Source organism: Piliocolobus tephrosceles, unplaced genomic scaffold (genome assembly GCF_002776525.5).
Source record: "Piliocolobus tephrosceles isolate RC106 unplaced genomic scaffold, ASM277652v3 unscaffolded_108, whole genome shotgun sequence".
NCBI lineage: Eukaryota > Metazoa > Chordata > Mammalia > Primates > Cercopithecidae > Piliocolobus > Piliocolobus tephrosceles.
In genome coordinates, this window is record NW_022291865.1 from 1,787,213 (window position 1) to 1,810,229 (window position 23,017).

The 23,017-nt window shown below is 41.5% G+C and overlaps 1 protein-coding gene across 5 annotated transcripts in view; it reads left to right on the forward strand.

The window, feature by feature from the left end:
- The window catches only part of LOC113219838 (tau-tubulin kinase 2), a 174,738-nt gene that overhangs the window by 140,961 nt on the left and 10,760 nt on the right, over positions 1–23,017 (forward strand). For all 5 annotated transcript variants that reach the window (XM_026447835.1, XM_026447837.1, XM_026447836.1 and 2 more), the window contains 2 exons: positions 134–345; positions 1,649–2,237. In XM_026447835.1, coding sequence (XP_026303620.1) covers positions 134–345; positions 1,649–2,237 — 801 coding nt within the window. The remainder of the gene's footprint in view (positions 1–133; positions 346–1,648; positions 2,238–23,017) is intronic.

Consider the following 23,017-nt stretch of genomic DNA (forward strand, 5'->3'; position numbering starts at 1 on the left):
ACCAGCCAAAATATCCGAATTGTTTGAAAACACATCTAATCATTTATTGATATTATTTTGAAAGGCTTCAATGATTCCTGTCATGTGTATTGCCTAGAATGTTTTTCATGGGTTGATTTTATATTTTGGATAGGCTGCTACTGAAGAGGAGAACAGCCATGGCCAGGCAAATGGTCTTCTCAATGCTCCAAGCCTCGGGTCACCAATTCGTGTCCGCTCAGAGATTACTCAGCCAGACAGAGATATTCCATTGGTGCGGAAGTTACGTTCCATCCACAGCTTTGAGCTGGAAAAACGTCTGACCCTGGAGCCAAAGCCAGACACTGACAAGTTCCTTGAGACCTGGTATAAAATAGTTTATTTTTCTTTTTAAAGCTTCTAAGGTACCATTGTTATTGTTTTGTTGTTGTCGTTGTTGTATATTTCTGTTACATAAAGTCTTTCAAATAAGAAATTCTTGCATTTTTGTAACACTGATTCTGTTAAACTCTAATTTTCATCCTTATTTTTAATTATTATTGCCCTGATTCTTAATTATTATAAATTCTATAGCATATCCTTTGGCTTTGGAAGCTGAGCAGTAAGAGCTGATAACTTCCTAACACTAGGAACAAGTTAAATGAGCATTTTTTACAGTAACTTTGTTTGGAAAGCAATCTCTTCCACACAACAGTGTAGTATTGGAGAGGGCATGATAAAGGTGGCGTTAGGCAGAGATGAGGGGAATACATAAAGGAGGGGTAAAAGTGATTTGTATACAAGGGACAGTCAGTTCAATTCACTTTAGTGAAGACCTTCTAGGAGTAAAATACTGTAGGAAAATAGATACCAATAAATATATCATGCTTGCCCTCGAGAGTTCACAGTCTACCTAGAGAGAAAGGAAGGTGAAACTTGAGAGATCTATACATAGGTAAAGATTGTAGTGCATAGTTATGAGGCACATTATCCCTACAACAAATTTTGATGACAGAAGACAGAAATGAAGAAAGTGTGGGATATATTTATGAGTTATAGAAGGCTTTAACAGTATTCACAGTATTAAGACCTAATTTCCTTTAATAGTAGTCACGCCCTTCAGTGGTACATCTCTGGTGGCTACTATTGGTAATGAAATATTAGGTTAGAGGTACAGTGAATTTGACTAACATGGTAATTACTGTGTCCCAAGACAATTCAGCCACTTCTGGCCTACTCCAATCTAGCTTCCATTTTAAACAATCCTTCACATATGTGTGTTCTTCCTCACATGGTAATCATTCATAGCTATGTTATGGAAGCCCATGTCTACATGCTCACATGATCAAAAGGATGGATGAGGCATTGGTTTACACATTTTGAGTTGTGGCTCATATTGAGAATAAGTATCAACATACAATAGGGATAAAAGCGTAGTTCAATAAAAAGTTGATTTGACAAAAGAAGGGAACTAAAAAGGGCCTTGCTGAGGAAGGAAGTGAACTCCATCTTCCAAAGCAGGATGTGGCAGGTAGAGAAGAACATTATCAACGCTGTGAAACTTTCCTTATGCTTTATCCATCTTTTTCTCTCTCGTCTTTGTGTCCATATTAGTTCTGTATGGCGCTTATATATTATATAATAAATGTTTCCTTAGGACAGTTGAGTAACTTCTTTCCATTTCCTTAAGCCTGGAGAAAATGCAGAAAGATACCAGTGCAGGAAAAGAATCTATTCTCCCTGCTCTGCTGCATAAGCCTTGTGTTCCTGCTGTGTCCCGTACTGACCATATCTGGCACTATGATGAAGAATATCTTCCAGATGTCTGCAAACCTGCTTCTGCCAACACCCCTGAGCAGGCAGATGGTGGTGGCAGCAATGGATTTATAGCCGTTAACCTGAGCTCTTGCAAGCAAGAGATTGATTCCAAAGAATGGGTGATTGTGGACAAGGAGCAGGACCTTCAGGATTTTAGGACAAATGAGGCTGTAGGACATAAAACAACTGGAAGTCCTTCTGATGAGGAACCTGAAGTACTTCAAGTCCTGGAGGCATCACCTCAAGATGAAAAGCTCCAGTTAGGTCCTTGGGCAGAAAATGATCATTTAAAGAAGGAAACCTCAGGTGTGATCTTAGCACTTTCTGCAGAGGGTCCTCCTACTGCTGCTTCAGAACAGTATACAGATAGGCTGGAACTCCAGCCTGGAGCTGCTAGTCAGTTTATTGCAGCAACGCCCACAAGTCTAATGGAGGCACAGGCAGAAGGACCCCTTACAGCGGTAAGAAATTTGTTCCTGTTATTATTCTCTGTTATCCACTCGAGGTGCTATTAAGAAAGGACTAACAGTTGATCAACTAAGATTCTTCAGTAGAGGCCTAAATTTTGCAAATGGCCCAGGGAGTGATTTTGTACTAAGTTCTATAGTCAACCCTCCAATATGAAATTTTTCAAAAAGTGAGATCTTCTTTTATTATGTAAAACACAATACATGAAATACCATTATAACCTAATTTTGGAATAACATTTTTAATTAGACTACAAGCACTAGCTATGTGTGTTTATAGATGCTACCATTTTTTAAAGTTTCTAGCAATTTTTACTATACTTTTACTGAGGAAGGCATATATTTAACCATTCATGGTTTGTTCTTTACACTGTACACTGTTGCTAGGCCTGAGTCTTTAGTTCCCTTTCTCTTTCATAAAGTCCACCCAGGAATTTCTCATATTTCGTATTCCTGTTAAACCGTCGTTTTCTAACATTGATGGCCACTGTTCAAAATGCAGAATTCCAGGCCTCACTTCCAGAACTTTTGTTTTAGTAGGTCTGGGAAAGAGCATGCTCAGGATCCTCATTTTAACGAGCAGGTAGAGGCAGCATTTATGATACAGGTCTTCTGCAAAGGAAACTTTTGAGGAACCACTATTGTGTATTCTCAGTTTTGGGCCTTCAGCTGGAGAAGCCTGTTACCCTGTTACCAGTAAGCAGTGGTGCCCCCGGTGACTTGTGTGAGGAGGAGCCCCAGAAAAGCCAGAGACGGCCAAGCAAGGCCATGAAAAACCCCCAGGCTACATAAGTAACTGTGAACACAAATCTTAGGCACCCACAGGTACATCTATCCATATGTGATGGGAGCTACCAGGTTTCCTTAAATTCTATAATCATCTAGCAGTCCCCTTCCCCCAACTCACCAGAAACAGCATTGTTCCCCCAACTGAAATGTTTTCTGTTAGAACACAATTCCACATCAGGTGCAAAACAGTGGGAAAAGACACCAGTGAAAATTCATTTTGTGTACAGTTCTGAGAAATTTGCCTGTGCTCCAAAACAGGGAAGCAAAGGCCTGCCTGCTTCTTCACCAGAGTTAGTTAGCAGGTCCCTCTTTCCCGGGACTGCTTTGTATAGTTAGGCAGGCTGTTCACGGCATAAAGGAATCTAGCCAGGAAACAAATTAGGACTGAAATCCACCCCAGACTTTGCTTTCTAAACTGTGCGTCTTGGCACAGGGCTGTTTCCTTTTGGAAGGGCATTCTTTTCCAAATTGTACAAAGCTATCATGTGGGCTAGAGGTAGGTAACTACTAACTCCCTCCCTCCCTGCTCCATCTTTTCTCCCACCCCACCTTTCCTCTTTCCATTCATCCCCTCTTTCCACCTTCCCAGGTTCACTTTCTTCTTTAACTCTGTGATGCTGTGTACTGACTTTTGCTCTAGCATGTTTCCAGCAGCATTCTGGTGTGCCTTCCTTCATGGAGGCTTTCTAAAGCCTTTGCTCCATTTCTCCTGGTATTTTTTGCCCTCTCTCGATGCTGTAAAAATTCACAAAGATTGTGTTCATGGTTCTCTTACACTACTGAAGTGTTTTCTCTGACAAGTTGTTGATAGGCTTGCATTCATGTATGTGATGTTTGACCTTATGTTTAGATATCTTTGAATTATTTTTCTGTTTATTTATTTATTTATTGAGACGGAGTCTCAGGTTGGAGCGCAGTGGTGCGATCTCGGCTCACTGCAACCTCCACCTCTGGGTTCAAGTGATTCTCCTGCCTTAGCCTCCCAAGTAGCTGGGATTACAGGCACCCACCACTACGCCCGGCTAATTTTTTTGTATTAATTGAAAGTCTCTAATGAAATGTCAGCTGCATCAATTGTGTACTTATTTCTAAGTTTTTTGTTTCTATTTTAGAGGCAAGGTCTTCCTCAGTCACCCAGGCTGTAGCACAGTGGAATGATCATACCTTAGTGTAACCTCAAGCTCCTGGGCTCAAGTGATCCACCCATGCCAGTGTCCCAAGTCACTAGGACTGCAGGCATGAGTCACCACACCCAGCTCATTTTGTTGTTGTTGTTTTGTAGAGGCAAGTTTTGCCATGTTGCCCAGACTGGTCTCAAATTCCTGTGTTCAAGTGGTCCTCCCACATCAGCCTCCCAAAGTGCTGGGATTACAGGTGTGAGCTCCTACACCTGGCTAATTTTTTAATCTTTTGTAAGACGGGGTCCCACTGTGTTGCCCAGACTGGTCTCAAACTGCTGGGATCCAGAGATTCTCCTGTCTCAGCCTCCCAAAGTCTTGGTATTATAGACATGAGACACTGTGCCCAGCCAGTGCTTCATTTTAGTACTACCTTTAGAAACAGTATAAATGTGGCTGGGCCTAGTAACATCACTTATATGTTATCCATTGCTATTGCTGTGTACCAAATTAGCCCAAATTTAGCATCGTTAAACAAGAGTCATTATTTCACACAATTTCTTGGAGCTGGAAATGCAGGAGTGCCTTAGTTCAGTGGTTCTAGCTCATGCGTGGTCTCTCATGAGGAGGTCGTCAAGCTCTCAGCCAGGGTTAAAATCAGCTTAAAAGTTTGGCTGGAAGGGGAAGATCCACTTCCAAGCTCACTCCCATGACTGTTGGCAGGCCTCAGTTCCTTATTGGCTGTTAGCCAGAGGCTCTAGTTCCTCGCCATTTGGGCCTCTCCATCTGGCTTTCCCAGTGAGTGAGGTGAGAAAGAGACAGACATAGGGGAAGAGAGGTGACGGGAATGCATCCCCACCAAGATAGAAGCCACAGTGTCTTTTCTTATCTGTCTCAGAAGGGGCATAGCATCGCTTCTGCCGTATTCTATCAGTCACACAGACCAACCCTGTACAATGTATGAGGGGGCTACACAAGGGTGTGAATACCAGAAGACACATTTGGGTCATTGGGAACCGTTTTAGAGCTGTCTACCATATTACCTTACATTTATATTTTACAGAATACTTCCCAATTTGATCTTAACTGCAACTCCATGGAACAAGCAGAGGGAATATTATTTTATCTTTTTGTACTGAGGGCACTATGCCTCAGGAAAGGAAGGATGCATGAAGAGTCAGATGCTGGTAGACTAGACTTGGTGTTCCATCCCTCGTGCCAGGAGATTACACCTTACACCAGTCTTCTGTCCCTACACCAGGGCGTTGCCAACATACTGAAAGACTTTCCTAATTGGCTTGTTTCTTAGAGATTGAGAAGAGGAAAGGGGGTTTAAAATAATGCACAAAGTAGGAGCAGGACCAAAAGAAAAAGAGTAGCAGAATTTTTGATAATCTGTTAGCCAACATCTATTGAAAGAATTTCTCTGACTGTATTTACAGGACTACCAATACCAGCACTAATAAAATTTAAATTAACAGTTAGTTGTATTTTCTTACTTATGTTTGTATCTTCATACCTGTGAAGTATCTGCTAAGTTCCAGGCTTTACGCTATACTTCAGGGATAACAAGTTGGCACCAACCTGTCAGGTTGGCAATGAAAACTTACATCTAAACAGTTACCTTAAACAACCTGAAATGACTGTAAAAGGGTGTTTATAGGAATGAGGACACAGACATATCTGCCTAGGACTGAGGAGTGGAATTTTGGATGTCTTTTTCTCAACTTTTATTTTCTAATTTTTTTTTTAACCATGGTAATTAAAAATCTTCCTGGGAAGGTTAAGGAATGCTTCAGGCTGGGCGTGGTGGCTCATGCCTGTAATCCCAGCACTTTGGGAGGCCAAGGCGGGTGGATCACAAGGTCAGGAGTTCAAGACCAGCCTGGCCAAGATGGTGAAACCTTGTCTCTACTAAAAACACAAAAAACTAGCCAGGTGTGGTGGCACATGCCTGTAATCCCGGCTGCTGCGGAGGCTGAGCCAGAGAATTGCTTAAAAACCTGGGAGGTGGAGGTTGCAGTGAGCTGAGATCGTGCCACTACACTCCAGCCTGGGCAACAGAGCGAGACTCCATGTCAAAAAAGAAAAGAAAAGAAATAGTACTTCCATGTGGCTTTCCTGGCAGGGCACATGTTTCGCTTATTTGGATCCCTTGTGTAAACTACAGTGACTGTGTGAAAGCTCATGGAGTTATTCAGAGCGTCCGTTGACACAGGAATGATCCACACATGTGTTAATAGAGGTGTGCTTTAATAATGTGAAAAGGTGAAGACTTTTTGGGTTGGTTACCATCTGTTTAACTTCTTAAAATGAATTTTTCAGGAGGGTTGAATATGTATATTGACTGGGGAGTGGCCAAATATCCTCTGTCTGACCATGAATTCCTATTTTTGATCTGGAAAATGTGGTCGTTATAATCATAGGAAAGTTTTTTTTCTATGAGATTACATCTCTGGAATTACATTTGATATTACAATTCAACCTATGTACAGTTAGAAAGGATCAGAGATTGGATGGACTGCGCTGGAAAGTAAAGGAAGAAAGCCCATTTGTGAAGTGCTTGAGTACAGTCTGGACTATCACTTGGGAGATTTTTGTGGAAGGAACCTCAGCATGCAATGGTTGATACACTCATATGTGCAACATTTGTTGCGTGTCTACTATGAGTCGGGTACTATGCTAAGTACCAAGAATAAAAAGCCCAGTTAGTCACCTCAGTGCTTTCAAGAGTCTTCAGTCTAGTAAAGAAACAGTTTAAGTGTTATAGGTGCTGTGATAGAAATTTATACGTTGTAGAAGTTGGACTGGATTTATCCCTAAGATATCTTTCTTCCTTTTTTTTTTTTTTTATTATACTTTAAGTTCTAGGGTATGTGTGCATGACGTGCAGGTTTGTTACACAGGTATACATGTGCCATGTTGGTTTGCTGCACCCATTAATTCGTTATTTACATTAGATATTTCTGCTATCCCTCCCCCAGCTCCCCACCCCCTGACAGGCCCCAGTGTGTGATGTTCCCCACCCTGTGTCCAAGTGTTCTCATTGTTCAATTCCCACCTATGAGTGAGAACATGCGGTATATGGTTTTGTGTCCTTGTGATAGTTTGCTCAGAATGATGGTTTCCAGCTGCATCAATGTCCCTGCAAAGGACATGAACTCATCCTTTTTTATGGCTGCTTAGTATTCTGTGGTGTATATGTGCCACATTTTCTTAATCCAGTCTATCATTGATGGGCATTTGGGTTCGTTCCAAATCTTTGCTATTGGGAATAGTGCCGCAAAAAACATGTGTGCATGTGTCTTTATAGCAGCATGATTTATAATCCTTTGGGTGTATACTCAGTAATGGGATGTCTGTGTCAAATGGTATTTCTAGTTCTAGATCCTTGAGGAATCGCCACACTGTTTTCTACAATGGTTGAACTAGTTTACAGTCCCACCAACAGTGTAAAAGTGTTCCTATTTCTCCACATCCTCTCCAACATCTGTTGTTTCCTGACTTTTTAATGATCGCCATTCTAACTGGTGTGAGATGGTATCTCATTGTGGTTTTGATTTGCATTTCTCTGATGGCCAGTGATGAAGAGCATTTTTTCATGTCTCTTGGCTGCATAAGTGTCTTCTTTTGAGAAATGTCTGTTCATATCCTTTGCCCATTTTTTGATGGGGTTGTTTGTTTTCTTCTTGTAAATTTGTTTAAGTTCTTTGTAGCCTCTGTATATTAGCCCTTTGTCAGATGGGTAGATTGCAAAAATTCCCTCCCATTCTGTAGGTTGCCTGTTCACTCTGATGGTAGTTTCTTTTGCTGTGCAGAAGCTCTTTTGTTTAATTAGATCCCATTTGCCAATTTTGGCTTTTGTTGCTGTTGCTTTTGCTGTTTTAGTCATGAAGTCCTTGCCCATGCCTATGTCCTGAATGGTATTGCCTAGGTTTTCTTCTAGGGTTTTTATGGTTTTAGGTCTAACATTTAAGTCTTTAATCCATCTTGAATTAATTTTTGTATAAGGTGATAAGGAAGGGATCCAGTTTCAGCTTTCTACTTATGGCTAGCCAGTTTCCCCAGCACCATTTATTAAACAGGAAATCCTTTCTCCATTTCTTGTTTTTGTCAGGTTTGTCAAAGATCAGATGGTTGTAGATGTGTGGTATCATTTCTGAGGGCTCTGTTCTGTTCCATTGGTCTATATCTCTGTTTTGGTACCAGTACCTGGCTGTTTTGTTTACTGTAGCCTTGTAGTATAGTTTGAAGTCAGGTAGCGTGATGCCTCCAGCTTTGTTCTTTTTGCTTAGGATTGTCTTGGCAATGCAGGCTCTTTTTTTGTTCCATATGAACTTTAAAGTAATTTTTTCCAATTCTGAGAAGAAAGTCATTGGTAGCTTAACAGGGATGGCATTGAATCTATAAATTACTTGGGCAGTATGGCCATTTTCACGATACTGATTCTTCCTGTCCATGAGCATGCAGTGTTCTTCCATTTGTTTGTGTCCTCTTTTATTTCATTGAGCAGTGGTTTGTACTTCTCCTTGAAGAGGTCCTTCACATCCCTTGTAAGTTGGATTCCTAGGTATTTTACTCTCTTTGTAGCAGTTGTGAATGGGAGTTCACTCATGATTTGGCTCTCTGTTTGTTACTAGTGTATAGGAATGCTTGTGATTTTTGCACATTGATTTTGTATCCTGAGACTTTGCTGGAGTTGCTTATCAGCTTAAGGAGATTTTGGGCTGAGATGATGGGGTTTTCTAAATATACAATCATGTCATCTGCAAACAGGGACAATTTGACTTCTTCTTTTCCTAATTGAATATCCTTTATTTCTTTCTCTTGCCTGATTGCCCTGGCTAGAACTTCCAACACTATATTGAATAGGAGTGGTGAGAGAGGGCATCCGTGTCTTGTGCCAGTTTTCAAAGGGAATGCTTCCAGTTTTTGCCCATTCAGTATAATATTGGCTGTGGGTTTGTCATAAATAGCTCTTATTATTTTGAGATACGTCCCATTAATACTTAGTTTATTGAGAGTTTTTAGCATGAAGGGCTGTTGAATTTTGTCGAAGGCCTTTTCTGCATCTATTTTTGTCGTCGGTTCTGTTTATGTGATGAATTATGTTTATTGATTTGCATATGTTGAACCAACCTTGCATCCCAGGGATGAAGCCAACTTGATCGTGATGGATAAGCTTTTTGACGTGCTGCTGAATTTGGTTTGGCAGTATTTTATTGAGGATTTTTGCATCGATGTTCATCAGGGATATTGGTCTAAAATTCTCTTTTTTTGTTGTGTCTCTGCCAGGCTTTGGTATCAGGATGATGTTGGTCTCGTAAAATGAGTTAGGGAGGATTCCCTCTTTTTCTATTGATTGGAATAGTTTCAGAAGGAATGGTACCAGCTTCTCTTTGTACCACTGGTAGAATTCGGCTGTGAATCTGTCTGGTCCTTGACTTTTTTTGGTTGGTAGGCTATTAATTATTGCCTCAATTTCAGAACCTGTTATTGGCCTATTCAGAGATTCAACTTCTTCCTGGTTTAGTCTTGGGAGGGTGTATGTGTCCAGGAATCTATCCATTTCTTCTAGATTTTCTAGTTTATTTGCACACAAGTGTTTATAATATTCTCTGATGGTAGCTTGTATTTCTGTGGGATTGGTGATGATACCACCTTTATCATTTTTTATTGTGTCTATTTGATTCTTCTCTCTTTTCTTTTTTGTTAGTCTTGCTAGCAGTCTATCAGTTTTGTTGATCTTTTCAAAAAACCAGCTCCTGGATTCATTGACTTTTTTGGAGGGTTTTTTTGTGTCTCTCTCTCCTTCAGTTCTGCTCTGATCTTAATTATTTCTTGCCTTCTGCTAGCTTTTGAATTTGTTTGCTCTTGCTTATCTAGCTTTTTATTGTTGTTGTTTTTTGTTTGTTTGTTTTGGTTTTTTTTTTTTTTGAGACAGAGTCTCACTCAGTTGCCCAGGCTGGAGTGCAGTGTCATGATCTTGGCTCATTGCAAGCTCCGCTTCCTGGGTTCACGCCATTCTCCTGCCTCAGCCTCCCGCGTAGCTGGGACTACCGGCACCCGCCATTAGCCCAGCTAATTGTTTTTATATTTTTAGTAGAGACGGAGTTTCACCGTGTTAGCCAGGATGGTCTCAATCTTCTGACCTTGTGATCCACCTGTATCGGCCTCCCAGAGTGCTGGGATTACGGTCGTGAGCCACCGCGCCCAGCCGCTTCTTTAGTTCTTTTAATTGTGATGTTAGAGTGTCGATTTTAGATCTTTCCTGCTTTCTCTTGTGGGCATTTAGTGCTATAAATTTCCCTCTACACACTGCTTCAAATGTGTCCCAGAGATTCTGGTACATTGTGTCTTTGTTCTCATTGGTTTCAAAGAACATCTTTATTTCTGCCTTCATTTCATTATGTACCCAGTAGTCATTCAGGAGCAGGTTGTTAGTTTCCATGTAGTTGTGTGGTATTGAGTGAGTTTCTTAATCCTGAGTTCTAACTTGATTGCACTGTGGTCTGAGAGACAGTTTGTTGTGATTTCTGTTCTTTTACATTTGCTGAGGAGTGCTCTACTTCCAACTATGTGGTCAATTTTGGAATAAGTGTGATGTAGTGCTGAGAAGAATGCATATTCTGTTGATTTGGGGTGGAAAGTTCTGTAGATGTCTATTAGGTCTGCTTGGTGCAGAGCTGAGTTGAAGTCCTGGATGTCCTTGTTAACCTTCTGTCTCGTTGATCTGTCTAATATTGACAGTGGGGTTCTAAAGTCACTCATTATTATTGTGTGGGCATCTAAGTCTCTTTGTAGGTCTCTAAGGACTTGCTTTATGAATCTGGGTTCTCCTGTATTGGATGCATGTATATTTAGGATAGTTAGCTCTTCTTGTTGAATTGATCCCTTTACCATTGTGTAATGGCCTTCTTTGTCTCTTTTGATCTTTGTTGGTTTAAAGTCTGTTTTATCAGAGACTAGGATTGCAACCCCCTCCTTTTTTTTTTTTTTTGCTTTCCTTTTGGTTGGTAGATCTTTCTCCATCCCTTTATTTTGAGCCTGTGTCTCTCCACGTGGGATGGGTTTCCTGAATACAGCACATTGATGGATCTTGACTCTTTATTCAATTTGCCAGTCTGTGTCTTTTAATTGGGGCATCTAGCCCATTTACATTTAAGGTTAATAGTGTTATGTGTGAATTTGATCCTGTCATTATGATGTTAGCTGGTTATTTTGCCCATTAGTTGATGCAGTTTCTTTCTAGCATCAATACTCTTTACAACTTGGCATGTTTTTGTAGTAGCTGGTACCGGTTGTTCCTTTCCATGTTTAGTGCTTCCCTCAGGAGCTCTTGTAAGGCAGGCCTGGTGGTGACAAAATCTCTCAGCATTTGCTTGTCTGTAAAGGATTTTATTTCTCCTCCACTTATGAAACTTAGTTTGGCTGGATATGAAATTCTGGATTGAAAATTCTTTTCTTTAAGAATGTTGAGGCCGGGCGCGGTGGCTCAAGCCTGTAATCCCAGCACTTTGGGAGGCTGAGACGGGTGGATCGCGAGGTCAGGAGATCGAGACCATCCTGGCTAACACGGCGAAACCCTGTCTCTACTAAAAAATACAAAAAAAACTAGCCAGGCAAGTTGGCGGGCGCCTGTAGTCCCAGCTACTCGGGAGGCTGAGGCAGGAGAATGGCGTGAACCCGGGAGGCGGAGCTTGCAGTGAGCTGAGATCCGGCCACTGCACTCCAGCCTGGGTGACAGAGCGAGACTCCGTCTCAAAAAAAAGAATGTTGAATATTGGCCCCGATGCTCTTCTGGCTTTTAGAGTTTCTGCTGAGAGATCCATGTTAGTTTGATGGACTTCCCTTTGTGAGTAACCCGAACTTTCTCTCTGGCTGCCTTTAACATTTTTTCCTTCATTCCAACCTTGGTGAATCTGACAATTATGTGCCTTGGGGTTGCTCTTCTTGAGGAGTATCTTTGTGGTGTTCTCTGTGTTTCCTGAATTTGAATGTTGGCCTGTCCTGCTAAGTTGGGGAAGTTCTCCTGGATAATATCCTGAATAGTGTTTTCTAGCTTGGTTCCATTCTCCCTGTCACTTTCAGGTACGTTAATCAAATGTAGATTTGGTCTTTTCACATAGTCCCATATTTCTTGAAGGCTTTGTTCATTTCTTTTTATTCTTTTTTTTCTAAACTTCTCACTTTATTTCATTAATTTGATCTTCAATCACTGATACCCTTTCTTCTACTTGATTGAATCGGCTATTGAAGCTTGTGCATATGTCACGTAGTTCTTGTGCCATGGTTTTCAGCTCCATCAGGTCATTTAAGGTCTTCTCTATACTGTTTATTCTAGTTAGCCATTCGTCTAATCTTTTTTCAAGGTTTTTAGCTTCCTTGCAATGGGTTCAAACATGCTCCTTAGCTCGGAGAAGTTTGTTATTACTGACCTACTGAAGCCTACTTCTGTCAGCTCGTCAAAGTCATTCTCTGTCCAGCTTCGTTCTGTTGATGGCGAGGAGCTGCGATCCTTTGGAGAAGAGGAAGTGCTCTGGTTTTTAGAATTTTCAGCTTTTCTGCTCTGGTTTCTCTCCATCTTTGTGGTTTTATCTACCTTTGGTCTTTGATGATGGTGACCTATAGATGGGGTTTTGGTGTGGATGTCCTTTTTGTTGATGTTGATACTATTCCTTTCTGTTTGTTAGTTTTCCTCTAAGAGTCAGGTCGCTCAGCTGCAGGTCTGTTGGAGTTTGCTGGAGGTCCACTCCAGACCCTGTTTGCCTGGGTATCACCAGTGGAGGCTGCAGAACAGCAAATGTTGCAGAACAGCAAATATTGCTGCCTGATCCTTCCTCTGGAAGCTTCGTCCAGAGAAGCACCTGCCTGTATGCAGTGTCAGTCAGCCCCTACTGGGAGGTGTCTTCCAGTTAGGCTACACAGGGGTCAGGGACCCACTTGAGGAGGCAGTCTGTCCATTCTCTGAGCTCAAACACCATGCTGGGAGAGCCACTGCTCTCTTCAGAGCTGTCAGACAGGGACGTTTAAGTCTGCAGAAGTTTCTGCTGCCTTTTGTTCAGCTATGCCCTGCCCCCAGAGGTGGAGTCTACAGAGGCAACAGGCCTTGCTGAGCTATGGAGGGCTCTTCCCAGTTCAAGCTTCCCCAGCTGCTGGCTGCTTTATTTACCTACTCAAGCCTCAGCAATGATGGATGCCCCTCCCCCTGCCAGGCTGCTGCCTTGCAGGTCAGTCTCAGACTGCTGTGCTAGCAGTGAGCAAGGCTAGGTGGGTGTGGTTCCCACGGAGCCATGTGCGGGATATAATTTCCTGGTGTGCCGTTTCCTAAGACCTTTGGAAAAGCACAGTATTTGGGCAGGAGCATCTCGTTTTTCCGGGTACCATCTATACCTGGCTAGGGAAGGGAAATCCCCCAACCCCTTGTACTTCCCAGGTGAGGCGATGCCCTGCCCTGTTTCGGCTCACCCTCTGTGGGCTGCACCCACTGTCCAACCAGTCCCAGTGAGATGAACCGGGTACCTCAGCTGGAAATGCAGAAATCACCCGTCTTTTGTGTCAGTCACGCTGGGAACTGCAGACCAGAGCTGTTCCTATTCGGCCATCTTGGAACAGAATCCCTGAGGTGTCTTTCAGTACTGCATGAAGGGGCTAGAAAACTGACTGTTTAATCCTTTAGCCATGTATATAATATGTAATTACAGGCCTGCCAAAAAATGTTTTTGTTTTGGTCCATCTTTTCTGGGCTTCTATTCTTTGGGTATGAGTTGTAGCTTGCTTACAATTTTTAGTACTCCTACAAAATTTTTATAATTGCAAACCCCCTTAAAGACACATTAAACTATAAATAATGAGTGACTTGTCTGGAGAGTGGCATGACAAGGGAAGGAAAAAACAGCTTTTACTTTTCATTCACTTTTGAGGCTTTAGGTTTTTAGTTTTGCCCACCTCTGTAGCAAAGACTGCTGCCTTCCACACTCTTCCCTATCCACCCTCACCTCATTCCACATTGGCCAAAGTGGGAGATACCATATGTAGTCTCTTAAAAACATTATAATTGGCACATAACAATCATACATATGTATGAGGTACATAGTGATGTTTTGACACATAAAATGTATAGTGACCAGATCAGTGTAACTGGCATCTACATTATCTCAAACATTTATCATTTCTTTGTGTTGGGAGCATTCAATATCCTTTCTTCTATCTATTTGAAAATATATATTATTGGGCCAGGCACAGTGACTCACGCCTGTAATCCTAGCACTGAGGTCAGGAGTTCGAGACCAACCTGGCTGACATGGTGAAATTCCGTGTCTACTAAAAATACAAAAATTAGCAAGGTGTGGTGGGGCATGCCTGTAATCCCAGCTACTCAGGAGGCTGAGGCAGGAGAATCGCTTGAACCCGGGAGGCAGAGGTTGCAGTGAGCAAAGATCACGCTCTGCACTCCAGCCTGGGTGACAGAGTGAGACTCTGTCTCAAAACAAAAAAAAAAAAAAAAAAAAACCAGAAAGAAAGAAAATGTATATTATTGTTAACTATAATCATCCTACAGTGCTATGGAACACTAGAAGTTATTCCTTCTGTCTAGCTGTAATTTTGTATCCTTTAACAAATCTTTCCCTATCTCCCCGTTTCTGCTACTCTTCCCAGCCTCTAATAACCTCTCTTCTACTTTTTACTTACATAAAATCGTTTTTTTTTAACTTCCTCATATATTAGTGAGAACATATGGTATTTGTCTTTCTTTGCCTGGCTTATTTCATTTAACATAACAGCCTCCAGTTCCATCCATGTTGCCATGAATGACAGGATTTATTTTTTATGGCTGAATAGCATTCCATTGTTTATATATACCACATTTTCTTTCTTTTTTTTTTTTTTTTTGAGACAGAGTCTTGCTCTGTCGCCCAGGCTGGAGTACAGTGGCGGTGATCTTGGCTCAGTGCAACCACCGCCTCCTGGGTTCAAGCAATTCTCCTGCCTCAGCCTCCTGAGTAGCAGGGACTACAGGTTCACACCACCATGCCTGGCTAATTTTTGTATTTTTTGTAGAGATGGGGTTTCGCCATGTTGGCCGGGCTGGTCTCGAACTCCTGACCTCAGGTGATCCACCTGCCTTGGCCTTTCAAAGTTCTGGGATTACAGACATGAACCACTGTGCCTGGCTGATATACCACATTTTCTTTATCCACTCACCTGTTGTCGTACACTTGAGTTGATTCCATATCTTGGCTATTGTGAATAGTGATGCAGTAAACATGAATGTGCAGATATCTCTTCGATATACTGATCTTCCCAGTAGTGGGATTGCTGAATTGTATGGTAGTTCTATTTGTAGTTTTTTGAGGAACCTATATACTTTTCTCCATAGTAACTGTACTAGTTTACAGTCCCACTGTATTAGTCTGTTTTCATACTGCTGATAAAGACATACCCAAGACTGGGCAATTTACAAAAGAAAGAGGTTTAATTGGACTTACAGTTCCACATGGCTGGGGAGGCCTCACAATCATGGTGGAAGGCAAGGAGGAGCAAGTCACATCTTACATGGATGGCAGCAAGCAAAGAGAGCTTGTGCAGGAAAACTCCCCCTTATAATAACCATCAGATCTTGTGAGACTTACTCACTATCATGAGAACAGCATGAGAAAGAACTGCCCCCATGATTCAGTTACCTCCCACTGGGTCCGTCCCAGAACACGTGGGAATTCAAGATGAGATTTGGGTGGGGACACAGCCAAACCATACCCACCAACACCGTATTTGAGAGTTCCCTTTTCTCTGCATCCTTGCCAGCATTTGTTATTTTTTGTCTTTTTGTTGATAGCCATTTTTACTGGGGCAATATAATATTTCATTGTGGTTTTTATTTGCATTTTTCTGATGACTAGTGATATTGAGCATTTTTTCATATATTTGTTGGCCATTTGTATATATCTTATTTTGAGAAATGTCTGCTTAGGCCATTTGCCCATTTTCTAATGAGACGTTTTTCTTTTCTTTTCCTTTTATTTTTTGGCTGTTGAGATGTTTGAGTTTCTTATATATTTTGGATATTAATCCCCTGTTAGATGAATAGTTTGTAGATATTTTCTTCCATTCTGTAGGTTATCTTTTCGCTCTATTGACTCTTTCCTTTGCTGTGAAGATGGTTTTTAGTTTGATATAATCCCATTTATTTTTGTTTTTGTTGCCTGTGCTTTTGAGGTCTTACTCATAAAGTACTTTCCTAGATCAGTGTTCTGAAACATTTACCCTATGTTTTCTTTTTTTCTTTTTTCTTTTTTTTTTTCTGAGATGGAGTCTTGCACTGCCGCCCAGGATGGAGTGCAGTGACGCGGTCTCAGCTCACTGCAAGCTCCGTCTCCCGGGTTCATGCCATTCTCCTGCCTCAACCTCCCATGTAGCTGGGACTACAGGCGCCCGCCACCACAGCCGGCTAATGTTTTGTATTCTTAGTAGAGACAGGGTTTCACCATGTTAGCCAGGATGGTCTCCATCTCCTGACCTCGTGATCCACCCGCCTCGGCCTCCCAAAGTGCTGGGATTACAGGCGTGAGCCACTGCGCCCAGCCTACCCTGTGTTTTCTTCTACTAGTTTTGTAGTTTCGGGCCTTGCATTTAGGTCTTTAATCCATTTTGAGCTGATTTTTATATAAGGTGAGAGATGGGAGCCTTAGTTTCATTGTTCTGCATGTGGATATCCAGTTTTCCCAGCATCATTTATTGAAGAGACTGTTCTTTCCCCAGTGAATGCTGTGATGCCTTTGTCAAAACTCAGTTGGCTGTAGATAAATGGATCTGTTTCTGGATTCTCTGTTCTGTTCTGTTCTGTTGGTCTGTGTGTCTATTTTTATGCCAGTACCATGCTGTTTTGGTTACTATAGCTTTGTAGTATAATTTGAAGTTAGGTAGTGTTATACCTCCAGCTTTTGTTTTCTTTTGTATTTTTGCTTAGGCTTGCTTTAGCTCTTTGGGGTCAGATTGTTTTTCTATTTCTGCAAAAAATATCATTGGTATTTTGATAGGGATTGCATTGAATCTGTAGCACTTCAGGTACTATAGACATTAAACACTATTAATTTAGCAATATTAATTCTTCCAATACAAAAGCATGATGTCTTTCCATTTTATTGTATATTTTCTTCAGTTTCTTTCATCAGTGTCTTCTGGTTTTGCTTGTAGAGATCTTTCACTTCTTTGGTTAAATTTGTTCCTGGTTATTTTATTTTTTAAGCAAACAAATAAAATACAGAAAATCTAGTAGATCCTGTAGGTTTTCTTCATTAAAACATTTTATTTTTGTTATTCAAAAGACCTGTCTTCAAGTTCAGAAATTCTGCCTGGTCTGGTCTGTTGTTGAAGCTCTCAATTTTATTTTTTATTTCATTCACTGAATTCTTTTTTTTTTTTTTTTTTTTTTTTTTGAGACTGGGTCTTGTTCTATCGCCTAGGCTGGAGTGCAGTGACGTGATCTCAGCTCATTGCAACCTCTGCCTCATGGTTCAAGCGATTCTCCTGCCTCAGCCTCCTAAGTAGCTGGGATTACAGGCACATGCCAACACACCTGGCTAATTTTTTATGTTTTTAGTAGAGATGGGGTTTCACCATGTTGGCCAGACTGGTCTCAAACTCCTGACCTCAAGTGATCTGCCCACTTCAGCCTCCCAAAGTGCTGGGATTACAGGCGTGAGCCACCACACCCGGCCCATTTAATTCTTTAGTGCTAAGATTTGTTTGGTTCTTTTTTATGATATCTATTTGTGTTGAATTTCTCATTGAAATCATGAATTGTTTTTCTGATTTCATTGAATTGTCTTTCTTTATTCTCTTGTATGTCACTGAGTTTCTTTAAAATTATTATTTAGATTTTTTTCTGGGATTTTGTATATTTCCTTATGATTGGGGTCTTTTACTGGAGAATTATCATTCCTTGGGAGGTGTCCTATTTCCTTGCTTTTTCATGTTTGATGTGTCCCTATGGTGATATCTATGCATCTGGTGGAACAGTTGACTATCCTAATTTTATGGAGTAGGTTTCATAGGGAAAGACTTGGGTCTTGGGGTAGCAGTTAGGTGGGGTGCCTTGGCTTTGATGCTAGGTGGATGCAATTGTGTAGTCTTCATGCAATTTCTTCAGCTGCAACCCATGCTGGTGATGTTTGCAAGTGTCTCTGTGGCCTAAGGTGAGAGAGTTTGTGGCAGTGTTGGCATGGTTTTTCTGAGTGTGGCCTCACCAGGCTGCTTCTCAGGTCAGGGTCTGCATGTACACACAAGTGGGTCAGCTAGTTTCAAGTCTGGCTTACTGGGGTTGGGGCCACAGTGCTGTCACTCTGACCAGAGGCGTGGACTCATGGCTGCTGGGCTGGTCTGGGAGGCATAACTGCCAGGGGCAGGCTCAGCAGGCTGTTTTTCTCAGGTCCAAGGCACAGGTGTGCAGCCGCTCAGCTGGCCTGGGGGTGTATCTGCCAGGAGCTGGCCTGAGCCAGCTGGCCCTGAGTGCTGGCACATACACTGACCTGAGGGTGGGTCAGCTCCTCAGTGGTTTGGAAGCTTCTCCTGCTCAAGGGTGTGTCTGCCCTGTGTGGTACTGCCAAACTGCTTTTCTACCTGGAAGTGTGCATGGCAGGGGTTAGTTTTCCTGCTGGGCAGGACTCGAATCACAGCTGACCTGAGCCCAGGCTCCAAGCAGTCAGGGTCATGACATTGTAGACACCAGCTACCTGTGTGATCTTGGTGGAATGAAGATGGAGCCCAAGAGCTGGAGAGGTGCAGTGGCTTCTGGCCCCCAGAACAGAGTATACTCCAGAAGTGGCTCTGGGCTTTGGGTGGCACTAAGCTGTGGCAGCTTGGTTCACAGGGGTGGGCGGGCATGCTCACCTTGTTCTCCTAATCTGGAGCAAAGCAGCTGTGTGAAGTTTTGGCAGCTCTCCAAACTAGGCTCCAGGCTTGCGAGTACTGTGGGTACTCTTGTAGTAAGGATTGTAGGTGTTTGCAGTGGCAGTGAGGGCTGATGAGGCTCTTCTGCTTACCTTTTTCCCACAACAGGAAGTCCCTCCTGACTCCAGCCCAATCTGGGCTTGGGTAACAGGACAGCAGAGGCTGGGTGCCTCCATTCTGCCTTCTTGGACTTCTTTTTTTTTTTTCTTTCTTTTTGAGACGGGGTCTCACTCTGTCACCCGGGCTGGAATGCAGTAGTGTGATCTCAGCTCACCACAATCTCCGCCTCATGGGTTCAAGTGATTCTCCTGCTGCAGCCTCCCTATAATCCTGTAGCTGGGATTACAGGCATGCACCACCACACCTGGCTAATTTTGATTTTTAGTAGAGATGGGGTTTCTCCATGTCGGTCAGGCTGGTCTCGAACTCCTGACCTCAGGTGATCCGCCCGCCTCTGCCTTCCAAAGTGCTGGGATTACAGGTGTGCGCCACCGTGCCCGGCCTATAATTTTCAACACTTCTATAAAGTGTTATATGAAGCTGCTTTAGACAAGAGAGGTCTATGATGGAATTTGAATGGCTAAAACTTAACTCCTTAATAGGCCAGGCTGTATTAGGTACCAATAGATTATTCTAATATGTGTATCTCTGCTCAATTATTTGTCTTTGTCAACAAATAAAAATGAGAATGTGGAGATTTCATATACCACATTCTTTTCATTTGGAAGAAAGGCTATTCGGAACGGATGTTAAATTTTGCAAAGTTTTTATTATCTTAGTAACATTACAATCCTTGAATGAGAGAAAAATAAAAGGATAATTTATAAGTTAAAATGCAAATGGTAGTTGGTTTGCAGTTCATTGTTTCTCACTAGTGGCTAGTTTGAAACATGGGGTGACTGAAAAATAGTGAGGCTGCTTTACCTGAACTATTAATTAAGACACTAATTTTGGTCAAACTTAGTACTAGGCATTAATAGAACTAAGAAACTGTGAAAGAAATGGAAAATATTGAGATCCTTTTCTAATTCTTTAGAAAGATGTACATGATACAATTACAGAACAGAATAAAGGAAATGATCTGATTAATGCTGTAATGAAATATTTGTGAATTATGAAAATTAAAGATATAAAAGATGCATATGGCTTACTGGCAGATTATTTATTTGGTCCATTTGTAGAGCGCCCCAAGTATGAGAACTGCTTTTATGTCTTTATAGTTTGAGGAAGCTATTTGCAGCTACACTTAGAATTAGCTTTCTCTTCTCTATACTCAACTACTGATCCTAGGTTTTCTCCATTTATTTTGTCAGATAATGTTATTGCAGACTCAGTTTCCACGATTTTATTTGAGAGTGTGTAGAACATGTCAGTAGGCTGTACTGTGCTGTGCACAACTTTCAAAATCCTGAAGTCCTATTTATGACTTCTTGATTGTGTTTTTCCTCATTTGTGAATTTGTGTTAGTAATAGTACTCTGACTGGGCACACTGGGCTCATATCTGTAATCCCAGCACTTTGGGAGGCCTAGTCAGAAGGATCTCTTGAGCCCAGGAGTTCAAGACCAGCCTGGGCAACATAGTGAGACTCTGTCTGTGCAAAAAAAAATTTTTTTTTAATTAGCTGGTGTGGTGCCACATGCCTATAGTCTCAGCTACTTGGGAGTCTGAGGTGGAGGGATTGCTGGAGCCTAAGAGTTGGAGGCTGCAGTGAGCTATGATTGCACCACTGCACTCTAGCTTGGGTGACAGAGCAAGACTGTGTCTCTCAAAAAATAAGAATAATAATAATAAAATGATAATAGTACCCAATTAAAATACAAAGGAGCTATGAAATGGGGTTTGTAAAAATGATCTAGGCAATATCTTATGAAATTTAAGTACTATGAAAATATTATATGAGAGTAGTTTATGCACAGTTTATCATAATTGCTCAGAATCTTTTCAAGAAAAATTCTCCTGTCTGGTGATTCATATATATTTTTATTGTTGGGTTTGTTTTTGTTTTTGTTTTTGTTTTGTTTTGTTTTGTTTTTTTGAGTCGGGGTCTTGCTATATTGCCCAGGCTGGTCTCAAACTCCTGGGCTCAAGCAGTTTTCCTGCCTCAGCCTCTTGAATAGCTGGGATTACAGGCACAGGCCACCATGCTTGCTTGGCTCATATATATTTTCTATGTATAAGATTGTCACTCTTTTTTTTATACCATACATACATACACATTTATATCCTGAATCTAAAATGAGTTAATCTCAGAACTGTAGAAATTCAACCCTAGCTTCAATCTCAGAAGACTAATGGAGTTTTTTGTTGGTTATGTTTTGTTTTGAGAGAGTGTCGCTCTGTTGTCCAGGCTGGAGTGCAGTTGCACGATCTTGGCTCACTGCAGTCTCTGCCTCCTGGGTTCAAGCCATTCTCCTGCCTCAGCTTCCGGAGTAGTTGGGATTACAGGTGCCCGCCATCACGCCCAGCTAATTTTTGTATTTTCAGTAGAGACAGGGTTTCACCACGTTGGCCAGGCTGGTCTCGAACTCCTGACCTCAGATGATCCGACCACCTCAGCCTCTCAAAGTGCTGGGATTACAGGCATGAGCCACCGTGCCCGGCCTAGAGTATTATTTTTATTGCACTGCCCTGTTCATTTTGGCTGATGTAGTTAGAACTACATGTAATAATGAGGTGACTGGTTTTTTGTTTTTTGTTTGTTTGGTTTTTTTTTTTTTTTTTTTTTTTGGAGACAGAGTCTAGCAGTCTGCCTCTGTCACACAGGCTGGAGTACAGTGGCACGATCTTGGCTTACTGCAACTTCCACCTCCCAGGTTCAAGCAGTTTTCCCACCTCAGCCTCCTGAGTAGCTGGGATTACAGGTGCCCACCACCACGCCTGGCTAATTTTTGTATTTTTAGTAGCGACATGGTCTCACCATGTTGGCCAGTCTGGTCTCGCTTTCCTGACCTCAGGTGATCCGCCTGCCTCGGCCTCCCAAAGTGCTGGGATTATAGTCGTGACCCACCACACCTGGCCCGATTTTGGATATAGGTTATCATCTTCCTTGTTATTTGACATTTAATATAATTTTACATTTGCTTTTCTTACCATGGTCGCTTTTGGGTCCATTTACTAAGAAGTAAATTTTGAAAAGTGAATTACTACAAATTTTAGATTTCAAAATCACTTTCAAAATATACTAGAAAATTGCCATCTGTCTAAATTTATTTTAGAATAATTAAAACAGAAGTATGAGATAACTTCCTGAAGGAAAACAGCACCAATAGAACCTAATGCTTTTTCCCAAGGTAATTTTAGATTTGCGCTTATTCTAAGAGTTTAGATCTAAACCCAAATTGCCTGTCTTGGATTCGTCTGAAAGATCCTCAAGACCCTGGTTGCATTTGGGAGCTATTCCAGGACATTAGTTAGGTGTATTTTTCCTGGGCTGGACTTAGGACAAGCTTTACATGTCCATGAGCTTTACATATCCATGTCCAACTCACAGTATTCCTGACATGAAGTGAAATAGATAGAAACATCTTAGCTGACCCTGGAACCACGTGGTTTCTTGGTGTCTTTGGACTAGAGATTGACTCTAAATCTCCCATGACTAATCCAAATTCATTTTGCATTGTATTCAGACCAATTTCTATAGTTTTCCTAGAACTTAATGGGTCTCATTAAGTGATTTGAACTTACTTGATTTCTCAAAAAGACTGTTTTTCTTTATCAGTTTATATAGTTATTTTCAGCCTACTTACATGTCACTTTAGGTGATGTGAAAATATAAAAACTTTAGGTATCTTAAGGAAGGACATTCTTGTTAGATGTTGAATCTTATTCATATAGAATTAAAATTACCTCAGTGGAAGGGGGGTAGAGTTTCACTTCTCATAGGCTTGACTTTTTTAATTTTTTTTATTTTTGAGAT